The following is a 12,115-nucleotide window of genomic DNA, read 5'->3' as shown; positions in this document are numbered from 1 at the left end:
ACTGGGATTCACACATCACCTGGCAGAGGAATGTTCTCTGTTTGCAGACTCCTTAGTGGTGTTTGGAGTCCGGGTCTTGATACTGTGCAGGACCCTGAGGGGCTCCTGGGCACAAAAGCTTTTCTCTGTCCCCCATTTCTTAAATACAGGAAATAGGCTTCATCTGACCTCCAAGGCCTTCCCTAAATTCCAACCAGCATGTTCAAACAGATGCTAATTAGGGAAGAGAGTGGGGTGTGGAGATAAGGGAGAAAGGAATAATAGTACAGGCTGGGCTCCCCCTCAAGGGATATACAGGGCAATATTGTGACCTGTTTTGCAGATTCTGAAACCCTCACCAGGTGGGAGAAATGAACAGTTTGCTGCCCATAAGCACAGAGACCCCTGAATGGCAGAAACAAGAGGTTGATCATGCTGTCTCCGAATTACCTCACCACCGACCAATCAGAAGAACATCCCTCTCTGAACCACAAATATAAAACTTCTCACTTACTCTGTCCAAACTGGGACACACAGTTTTGAGAACATTAACCTGCTGTGGTCCCTTTTGCCTGGCAAAGCAATACAGCTGTTCTTTTCTACTTCATCCAAAACTCTGTCTCTGAGATATATCAGTAATTCGGTGTCAGGGTACAGAGGCTGGATTTGGCTTCAGTCGGGTCAGTACTAGTGGGGTTTCTGTCCCTCACCCTCAGTGTCCCTTCTCCATCCACCTTTCCCAGACCCATCTCCCTCACCCCACCGTCCATCCCCGCCCCGGGACTCTGTCTTCTTTCAAGAGCTCTGGTTTCCTGTCTGTTCAAGCTCCCAAGGGCAGGGAGTGAGCAGCAGTGGGAAAGCTGGACCAAGATGGAGAGTGGAGAGAGGAGACCTGGGCCTGGGTGTTCCGAATGGCTTCTCCTCACGGTAGACACAAAACTTAAGGTGAGCCTGCATATGTGTGTGTGTGTATGTGTTAGTCGCTCAGTCATGTCCTACTCTTTGCCACCCGATGGACCCGTCAGGCTCCTCTGTCCATGGGATTGTCCAGACAAGAATATTGGAGTGGGTTGCCATTCCCTTTTCCAGGGATTTTCCTGACCCAGGGAACTTGGATCTCCTGCATTGCAGGCAGATTTTTTACTGTCTGAACCATCAGCGAAGCCCCAAGGTGAGGCTGAGTAGTCCAAATCTAGATTACCTGGCACAGAGGCTGAGGAAGTGCAGGGCATCTCTTGAGTGTCTTCTTTATCTTTTATTTGAGGGATCAGGTTGTCACTGGACACTGAGCGGAGGAAGAAGAGAAATTTCAGATAGCGGGACCCGCCAGCAGGATCCAGGGTGGGAGGAACAAGAACAATCTATTCTAGCAGGTAAAAATGATGGGCCAGCTGAATACCAAGGCTCCTCGAGGGTGGGGTAGGCAGGGAGGGAGAGCAATCTTTTCTTTTCTTTCTTTCTCCCCCTCCCTCATCTACTGGCCATGCTTCATGGCTTGAGAGATCTCAGTTCCCCAGCCAGGGATCAAATCCAGGCCCATGACAATGAAAGCACTGAGTCTTAATCACCGTACTGCCAGGTAATTCCCCAATCATTTTCTTTCAATTAGTCTCTTATCAATGTAAAAATAGCACTTATTTTGTTTTAAATCTAGAAGATGGACTCTTGTTATTGGCGTCGTGATTATGTTAACCTTGTGTACATGCATGCATGCTCAGTTGTGTCTGACTTTTTCGACTCCATGGAAAAAGACTGTAGACACTAGGCTCTTCTGTCCATGGAATTCTCCAGGCAAGAATATTGGAGTGAGTTGCCATTTCCTTCTCTAAGGGTTCTTCCTGACCCAGGGATTGAACCCACGTCTCCTGCAGCTCCTGCAGCTCCTGCATTGGCAGGCAGATTCTTTAGCACTGTGACACCTGGGAAGCCCCTATGTTAGCCTTATTTGGATGGTAATTTTAGATGAGTGGAGAAAACATTTGGACCAAATAAGACCCTTTATTCCCAGTACTGGAGAGCTCAGAATCCATGATACCATTTTTAACAGTGGTCAATAATATTCCACAGTTACGTTTTACATAGTCAAAGTGCTTTATCCTGATGGTTGGGGGAGATAAATGACATAACTGTAGAAGTGAAATCAGGCCCAGCAACCTTTAAACATTTGGTCATCTTTCCTAATAATTTCAGTAACATTCCTCGTAGAATCTAAGCTATATGAAAATGAATCTGGCTTAAACGGATGTCCCTGTAATCAGAGGGTGAGCAATCTGTAAAGCGTTAAGGCAGCTTGTTGCCCAAGTTACTTGACAATTCAGAGCAGTGTGTCCTGAGTGCTGGGTGGGCAGGGCTCTTGGACATCACAGCGTCAAATGGCTGTGACAGCATCCCTGACAAGAGGTTAAGTGCATGGACCTCTGCTGCTTTTTCCTTGTCACACCAGTGCTTTTTCCCGGGGTTCCTGCCACAGCCCTCTTGACTTACAGGCAAGTGTTCTTCCTTCACAGCCACCTTAAGCCGGGCGAGTCAGCTCCAAGCAGCATTGCTCTGAACAGGGACAGGGGAGTGCGGGCATCTTTTATGAATATTCATCACTTATTTGGGGTGCTGTCGTTGGTCATTTATGTGTGTGAGTGTTAGTCGCTCAGTCATGTCCAACTCTGCGACCCCATGGACTGTAGTCCGCCAGGCTCCTCTCTCCATGGAATTCTTCAGGCAAGAATACTGGAGTGGGCTGCCATTTCCTTCTCCAGGGAATCTTCCTGACCCAGAGATTGAACCTGGGTCTCCTGCATTGCAGGCAGGTTCTTTCCGGTCTGAGCCACCAGGGAAGCCAGAAGAAAACAGTCGTAGGCTACAGGGACAGGATGTCAGGGAGAGGAGTGAACAGTTAAAATGCCAGGAGCCAGCAGAGTACAAGAGCCAAAGAGCAGAGGCTCGGGCTGTTCTAGGGGTGGGAAGCAGGTGTTCTGGGCTCCAGGCTTTACCCAGGCTCCTGGCAGCGCCCACAGTCCCTCTTGGAAAGAGCTGTGTATGGTAATGGGAGCTCGGGAAGATGCAGGTCAACAAAGAGACGGGACCCTGGGGTTCCAGGGCCACAGGCACCCTAGGCTGGGGCGGCCCCGGTATTGGATGGAGTCTGTGTCTCACCTGGACTGAGTCTTCCTTCCTGGATGGTTCCCCGGAGAGCCATGGTGGGGCTGGTAGGGCTGGGCAGCTCACACAGGACCTCAGAGCTGTGCTGGGCCGGGGCTCTGGGCTCGCTGACACTGGGTACATAGGGTGGGAGGCTCCGTAGGGGTTGTCGGCAGGGAAGACGCGGCAGGGGCAGGGTCCTCGAGGAGCTCCTTCCTGCTGGGTTGGCTGGGGCTTCAAGAGGGATGGTTGTGATTCTGCTCCAGCCTCCATGGGAAGTGACAACTGGGATCGGCAAAGCACCACACATAAGTACGTCGGAATTGTTTGGGGAAGAGATTTCTTTCTTTTTTTTTTTCAACTTTATATTTTGTATTGAAGTATAGCTGATTAACATTAACAATGTTGTGATAATTTCAGATGAACAGTGAAGGGACTCAACCACACAGATACCTGTATCCATTCTCCCCCAAACCCCACTCCCCTCCAGGAGGACATAACATTGACCAGAGTTCCCTGTGCTATACAGGAGGTCCTTGTTGGTTATCTATTTAAATACAGCAGTGTGTACATGTCCATCCCAAACTGAGAAGAGATTTCTTTAAACTTCACATTCAGTAGGACAAAGTCATGGAGGTATTCACTCTCTCACAGATATGTAGAATGAATCCATCATCCATTTGTGGACCCAGTAGATTTTCTTTCTTTGATGTGGCCATATAGTGCAATATCAATAGCTGCTAACCTCTGATGTGACACCAGAGTGGTTTTCACCCATGAAGTTGAGATTGGTTTTGTACCCAGGGATTTAATTTTCTTCAGTTTCTCTCTAGTTGTGGCTTTAGAATTTAGACAATTATGTACAATGCTATAGTTTTAAATGTTGTCCTTGTTTTAAGCAATAAACATCTCACACCTCTCTGGAGCAAATGAGAGAAAATATAAATTTTTTCATGCTTCCCTGGTGGCTCAGTGGTAAAATAATCCACCTGCCAGTGCAGGAGATGTGGGTTCGATCCCTGGGTCAGGAAGATCCCCTGGAGAAGAAAATGGCAACCCATTGTAGTGTTCTTGCCTGGAAAATCCCATGGACAGAGGAGCTTGGTGGACCACAGTCCATGGGATCACGAAAGAGTTGGACACAACTTAGCAACTAAACAACAAAAACAGCAATTCCTTTGCACAGTGTATGTTTTTATTTTTATGAAAGTCACTCAGTTGTGTCCAACTCTTTGCAACCCCATGAAACTGTAGCCCACCAGGTTCCTATGTCCATGGGTTTCTCCAGGCAAGAATACTGGAGTGGGTGCCGTGCCCTCCTCCAGGGGAACTTCCCGACTAGGGATCAAACTGGGGTCTCCTGCAATGCAGGTGCATTCTTTACCAGCCCAGTGTACTAGCACCTCTATGTTCTAGTTTCTGCTCATTTCTGCAGACTCAGTTTCCGTGCCTCCTTGCCTTGTACCCTATGCTCTGGCCACACTGAACTTCCCTCCCATCCCACAACCCCAGGGCCTGGGCTCTGCCTGCTGGTCCCCCGCGTGTCCAGGGCTAGGTTTCTTTTATGATTCTTCTCCATTCTGTCTCAATCAGTAAACAAAAAAAGGAAAGTAAGGCCAGATTTGGGAGAGGATCCTAGAACAAAATCACAGAGTTGGATCCAGAAAGATGCTAGAGCTCAGTCAGGCTGGGGGTGGGGGTTGGGTTAGGAGTATATTCAGTGTGTGCATCCCTTTGACTCTTAGACTTACTTAGCCTGGCCTTTGAGAACTTGTTTCTCCCAGAACTGCCCTGATACGGCTGCGATCTCAGGCACACGTGCAGCTGTGCCAGCCTGGGGGAGGTCTCGTCTCTTCTGCTGCCCCTGTAGCTCAAGGAATCATTTCTCCCTTTGAGGAGGAGCCTCTTGATGGTAAAGTGTCAAAGAGCAGATGAAGAGCTGTCAACAGTGGTGACTCCAGTAGTAAGAATGATACCATTCAGTGTGATCTTTTCCTTGTGGTTCTCAGATAAATGAACCATATACTTGAACTAAACTAAGTGATTTAACTGCCTGCTTCTCTTACTCTTCCTTCTTTCTTCCCAGCAATGTCATTGCTCTTTTAATATTGCAATTTTTATTCAGTTCTTCTCTTTCTCAGGGAACTTCATTCTCTGCTTCTTACTCATACTCTCTCTTTTTATCTCTGTGTCCACAATTCATTCTCCCTTCTTCTTCAGCTAATTTTCTTACCTCATTTAGCTTTATAATCTGCCCTCTAGCAGATTGTTTAGAATAGTGATTAAAGATCATCCCTGGCAGTTCAGAGGTTAAGACTTCATTCACTTTCTAATGCTGGGGGTGTGGGTTCCAGACCTGGTCAGGGAGCTAAGATCCATCCCACATGCCTCATGGCTAAAAAAACCAAAACATAAAGCAGAAGCAATATTGTAACAAATTCAATAAAGACTTTGAAAATGGCCCACATCAAAAATAAATCTTAAATTAAAAAAAATAGTAACCAAAATGTTGGATCCTAGTATTAGGAGGTCCAAGTAGGATTCCTGGCTCTACACTTAGCAGACAAGTAACTTTGGAAAAGTTATTCTGAGCCTTAATTTCCTTATATGTCACATAGGGACAAGAATGACTTCGAAGGATTGTTTTAATGATGACATAAGATAACCATACAAAGTGCCTGGGATAATGTCTGTCACACAGTAAGCACTCAGAAAAAAACAAAAAAAACCAGCAACAAGGACCTACTATATAGCACAGCGAACTATATTCAATATCTTGTAAAACCTATATTGGAAAAAAAATCTGAAAAGGAATATAAATATGTAACTGAATCACTCTGCTGTATATGTAAGACTAACATATAACATTGTGAATCAACTATACCTCAACAAAGAAAAAGATACTTATTATTACCCATCCATATCCATTTTTCTTCCTCTCTGGCTCTCCTTCTGTCAGGCTAGGTCTCTTCTGTCACTTTATGTGTTCCCTTCCCTGGAGACTGCCCAGTATGCTGAATTGTACAGTCACCTCCCCGCCACCCTCCCACCCCATAGAACATGTAAGACAGAAATGGTTGTGTCATCTAGAAATTCACCTTAGAGACCCAGAGCCAGGGGCTGTTTTCCTGGCACTCTCCTGAGAGAGAATGGTCCATCTCTTCCCAAAGAGAAAGTGGGGAGTTAAAGTGCATATTCCTCAAGGCAGAAAACCAGTTTGAACTTTTAGCATAGCAACTTCTATCATGTTCCTAAAGCCCAAAGGTATTCATGAAGCCTTGGACTTGGTCAAGAATCCACCTGTCAATGCAGGGAACATGAGTTTGATCCCTGATCCGGGAAGATCCCACATGCCACAGAGCAGCTAAGCCCATGTGCCACAACTACTGAACCTGTGATCCTCTAGAAGAGAAGCCACTGTATTGAGAAACACAAGCACTGCAACAAAGTCTAGGCCCTGCTCACTGCAACCAGAAAAAGCCGGCTCAAGGCAACGAAGACTCAGCACAGCCAAATAATAATAAATAAATAAATAAAAAATTTTTAAAAAGAGCCTTATACCTCTTGTGAAGCTATTGAGAGTCGTTATCAGGTTGGGATATTCCTTCAGGTTGATTTGGCTGAACAGTATCTTCAAAAATGACAGACTAAATGTCTTCTCCTGTTGGGTAAGAATGTTGTACACGACTCTGGATAAAGGGACCAGATTTTTCCAGGCTTCCATAGATTCCTTAAAAAGCAGAATAAAGGATTATCATACATGAGTATAAAATGGAATGGAGATTTATCACACATTTGTGGTTTTCCAAGCTGTAAGAAAGCGATTTTTGCTCTTAAGGAATTTAATGCAAACTGTGTAGCCAAATCCTCTAACATAGAGAAACCACATTTCCACATGTTTATTTTTGGAGCTTCATATATATTGATATTTGAGTGGTTAGTCACAGGAGTTTAGCATCCTGGAAAATAAATTTCTCTTGTGAACCTTATTTTAGGTACATTTGAGAGAAGAGAGAAATGTTAAGGAAGAAAAGTGGAAATAAAGACTGCTCCTGTCTAATTCTCCAAGACTCTGGCCAGGACTCTTTAGCTGTGGATCTATGAATTGGTCACAAGTGGCTCTGCTCTCTCTTTCCTTCTCTCATGAACTTGAAATGCCCTAAATGGGAAATCTGAGAAATCCTCCTGAGAGGTTGACCAAGAGGAGAAACATGGCAGGAGAGAATTCCTGAAAAATACTTGTTGAGCAATGACTTGGTTTGGTGAGCAATGACTGGGTTTGGGTATCTAGCAACAGATAAGACCAACATGGTGCTACCGTGTGGGAGGAAGGGCGCTAGTGGGTTGAAATAATAGGCGTTAAATAATAAACACAAATAAATACCCAGTTCCTATCAAAAGCAGTGTTATGAAGGAAAGTGTAATTTGCTATGAGGAAGAATACTAAGGGGGACTTAATTAGATGAGTAGGCTAAGGATGCCTCTCTGAGGAGTGTTAATTCTTAGGTAGATTCATAAGGAGTCCAGGGCCCTCAAGGAGGAAGGGGTCCGGGGCCCTTGAGAAGGAGAAAGGGGTCTGGGGATCTCAAAGAGGAGAAAAGGACAAATGCTTTTTCCTACATTGCTTTGTCTTAGTCACATAAGATGTTATTTTCTTTAAGTTCAGAGCTAATGATTACACAACAAAACTCATCTTGAAATCTGTACTAAGGATTATATAACAACAACGCATCTTGCATTGAGGACATGTTTCTTCTTCTTAAAAAGGAACCTTCTGACTTATCTTGTTATCTTAAGACTGTATGTTGTGGGAGTGGGTCTGGTAAGACCTTTCTACTGTTTTAATCTTGTTAAATTAAGATATATCTTGTAGGAGTGGGTCTGGTAAAAGTATATAAGGTCTTGATAAGAGTAGTGGATGGGCACTCTTTGTCCCCCTTCTGATGTCTGTGTCAGAAGCTTTCTTTGTCCCTTTTCACTTTAATAAAACTCTGCTACACAAAAGCTCTTGAGGGATCCTGATTCTGAAGCTAAATCTTCTTTGGAGATCACAAATCTGACATCGTTCACTGTAAGCTATCAGTGACACCCTGACCATGATCTGAAAAGGGGTTGGATCCAACTGGGCCAAGACTGGGGGAAGATTGTCCTACCACTGCTAGCACTTTTCTGGGGCTCAGATTCTTAGGGCTCAATAAATGCTTTAAGTAACCTAAATTATAGGAAAAGAATCTCACTTTGTCCACATAATCATATCTCCCACTGTCTGCCTTGCTTCACATCAGGATGGGCTTTGAGTGACAAACTCTTATGGATTGAATGGTGCCTCCTTCTATCCAAAAATATGTCTGCTTGAAATCTGTGAATGAGGCTGTGTTTGGAAAAAGGGTCTTACAGGTAAAATTAAGTTAAGAATCTTAAAATGAGACCATCCTGGATTACGGTAGGCCCTAAATCACAGTGACAAAATGTCCTTGTAAGAGAAGAAAAAGGGAGAAGGTACAGTTGAGAAGGCAGTGTAGAGATGGAAAGAACGTGTGAAGTGAAGTTTCTATAAACCAGGTTCACCATGGGTTGCTGGAAGTAGTAGAAGACAGAGGAATTCAGGGAATGGATTGTCCCTGAGCCTTGAAAAGGAGCCAACTCTGCCAACACCTTGATTTTGGACTTCTGGACCTCAGAACTGTGAGAGAACATATTTCTTTGTTTTAAGCCATTTGGTTTGAAGTCACCTACCTTGGACACCTTCTTTCCTTGGTAATGACCATTTTAGCCTGGAACTTCCAAATTCTAGAAGCTCTGGAGTGTTGTGGTTTGAGACCTCAACAGTTGGGCATTCTTGGTGGGGGTGGGTTGCCATGGCAAAGCACCAAGTGACTCACCCTGTACAGTCTCTCAGTGATGAAGAAGTTGTCTCGGAGGCCTTCAAAAAAGGGAAATGGCTTGTTGATGGCATAAGCGATCTCCAGCTTCTGATGTATGAAGTGCTGAAGAAGAGCCTCTTCTAAGGCCCTGGTCATGGTGGCTCTCCTACGGAAAAGGCACAAGAAGAAAGGAGAAGCAAAGATTTTGCAGAGTTAGGGGAGCCATTCTCTGTGCTGCACAGACATCTGGAGACAAGCATTCTGGTTCCCCAAGGCATCCCTTAGTGGTCCACAAAGCCACCTCTGATGAAAAGACTCATGGGCATAGGAAGCAGTGACTATGCTCAGCAACACAGAGGGCAAAGTGACCCACAATGTGATGCAGGAATCCCGAAGGGGCAGCTGGTAATAAACAGGGCCACTATGTACCAAGTGCTTCCTGTGTCCATTTCACATCTCAGAACAGACATGGCTTTTCCCATGCCCGTGGGACATCATAATAGTTGACCATTTATAGGTCGTGCAGAAATATCAATAAGTTACAATAGGAAGAAAATGCACCTTTGATATTCTTGAAAAATTGTTGAGAAAAGGGAAGCAGTAACAAAAAATTCAATCACCTAGAGATTTTTAAAAAAACAAAATGAATGCAGATCTTTTTTTCCAACTTTGTATCGAAGAGAAAATTGAACTGTAATTAAGGAGACACAGGAGACTCAAGTTCAATCCCTCGGGTTGGGAAGATCCCCTGGAGTAGGAAATGGCAACCCACTCCAGTATTCTTGCCTGGAAAATTCCATGGACAGAGGAGCCTGGTGGGTTGTAGTCCATGGGGTCGCAGAGTTGGACATGATTGAGTATGCATGCACAATGATTTTCTAGGTATTTAATCCCAGTGGCAGATTGAGCACCCCTGTCTTTTTCTCCTCATTCCCAAATATGTTAAGTTTAACAGAAAAAAAATATATGTTGCAAAAAACAATCATCACAACAGTACCAGAAAACAAGAGAAGATGCTATTGGGATAATCATGAAGAAATCCTAAAAGATAGAGAACCAATGGGAAAGGAACTAACTGTTCACCATCTGCATAGGGGAAGGATATTGCAAAGATCAGCACAGAGCCAGAAAGCACCAGAATGACCACTTGCTGAGATGGGGAAGGGGCCCTGAATGACTAATTATACCACAGCATTCAGAACAGAACATCCATCATATTCCTCACTCTTCATCTGTTGTGATTGCCAAGGACACACTTGAGGCACAGGGAGGTTAAATAACTAGCCTAAAGTATTTGGAAAAGGTCCATTTTCATTCCAATCCCTAAGAAAGGCAATCCCAAAGAATGCTCAAACTACTGCACAATTGCACTCATCTCACATGCTAGTAAAGTAATGCTCAAAATTCTCCAAGCCAGGCTTCAGCAATACATGAACGGTGAACTTCCAGATGTTCAAGCTGTTTTTAGAAAAGGCAGAGGAATCAGAAATCAAATTGCCAATATCCACTGGATCATCTAAAAAGCAAGAGAGTTCCAGAAAAACATCTATTTCTGCTTTATTGACTACGCCAAAGCCTTCGACTGTGTGGATCACAATAAACTGGGGGAAATTCTGAAGGAGATGGGAATACCAGACCACCTGACCTGCCTCTTGAGAAACCTGTATGCAGGTCAGGAAGCAATAGTTAGAACTGGACATGGAACAACAGACTGCTTCCAAATAGGAAAAGGAGTATGTCAAGGCTGTATATTGTCACCCTGCTTGTTTAACTTATATGCAGAGTGCATCATGAGAAATTCTGGGCTGGAAGAAGCACAAGCTGGAATTAAGATTGCCGGGAGAAATATCAATAACCTCAGATATGCAGATGACACCACCCTTATGGCAGAAAGTGAAGAGGAACTAAAAAGCCTCTTGATGAAAGTGAAAGAGGAGAGTGAAAAAGTTGGCTTAAAGCTCACCATTCAGAAAACTAAGATCATGGCATCTGGTCCCATCACCTCATGGGAAATAGATGGGGAGACAGTGGAAACAGTGTCAGACTTTATTTTTTAGGGGGCTCCAAAATCACTGCAGATGGTGACTGCAGCCATGAAATTAAAAGACGCTTACTCCTTGGAAGGAAAGTTATGACCATCCTAGATAGCATATTAAGAAGCAGAGACGTTACTTTGCCAACAAAGGTCTGTCTAGTCAAGGCTATGGTTTTTCCAGTGGTCATGTATGGATGTGAGAGTTGGACTGTGAAGAAAGCTGAGGGCCGAAAAATTGATGCTTTTGAACTGTGGTGTTGGAGAAGACTGAGAGTCCCTTGGACTGCAAGGAGATCCAACCAGTCCATCCTGAAGGAGATCAGTCCTGGGTGTTCGTTGGAAGGACTGATGCTGAAGCTGAAACTCCAAAACTTTGGCTACCTCATGCGAAGAGTTGACTCATTGGAAAAGACCCTGATACTGGGAGGGGTTGGGGGCAGGAGGAGAAGGGGATGACAGAGGATGAGATGGCTGGATGGCATCACCGACTTGATGGGCATGAGTTTGAGTAAACTCTGGGAGTTGGTGATGGACCGGGAGGCCTGGCATGCTGCGATTCATGGGGTCGCAAATAGTTGGACACGACTGAGCGACTGAACTGAACTGAACTGAAAGTGTTTGGTGGCCAAGCAGAACTCATTTGACCAAAGTCCCATTTCTCACTAGTGCAAGATACAGCAGGCATCTCATAGATGAGTATTCAGGTGTGCATTATGTAAAAGGGTCTTAAAAACGAATGAGCAATGGCAAACATCCAGTAAGGGAAAAAACAAAACAAAAGACATACACAGACAACCGAGTCAAATGCACAATAAATATATTAAAAACATGGTAACTCGATAGTAATCAGAGCAGTGTAAGCAAAGACAAGTTCGTAACATTTGCCTGTCAAGTTAGTCAAGATACAAATAATAGCAATAATCATAGACACTCCTAGTCCAGATACAAACAGGTCCCAACATTCTGGAGATTAATTTAGTAACCAGTACCAAATACCCTAAAATATATACCCCCTCGAGTCCTAAATTCCATTTCTGGGAATTTATTTCAAGAAAATAATCATGAATGTGCTTCAAGAAAAAGTATTGAAAAGTGGACACAC

At 44.3% G+C, this 12,115-nt stretch overlaps 1 protein-coding gene across 11 annotated transcripts in view; it reads right to left on the bottom strand.

Moving 5' to 3' along the window:
- The window catches only part of SP110 (SP110 nuclear body protein), a 58,184-nt gene that overhangs the window by 45,516 nt on the left and 553 nt on the right, over positions 1–12,115 (bottom strand). For all 11 annotated transcript variants that reach the window (XR_009693851.1, XR_009693852.1, XM_061148557.1 and 8 more), the window contains exons 2-5: positions 8,997–9,144; positions 6,676–6,844; positions 3,130–3,399; positions 1,181–1,264 (exon numbers count right to left, since the gene is read on the bottom strand). Coding sequence is in view for 9 of the 11 variants with exons in the window: in XM_061148557.1 (XP_061004540.1) it covers positions 1,181–1,264; positions 3,130–3,399; positions 6,676–6,844; positions 8,997–9,134 (661 nt within the window). In the remaining 2 variants the exon portion in view is untranslated. The remainder of the gene's footprint in view (positions 1–1,180; positions 1,265–3,129; positions 3,400–6,675; positions 6,845–8,996; positions 9,145–12,115) is intronic.

Source organism: Dama dama, chromosome 8 (genome assembly GCF_033118175.1).
Source record: "Dama dama isolate Ldn47 chromosome 8, ASM3311817v1, whole genome shotgun sequence".
NCBI classification, from domain to species: Eukaryota; Metazoa; Chordata; class Mammalia; order Artiodactyla; family Cervidae; genus Dama; species Dama dama.
The sequence above is the reverse complement of the archived record's forward strand: the minus strand, read 5'-3'. Positions and strand labels throughout refer to the sequence as shown.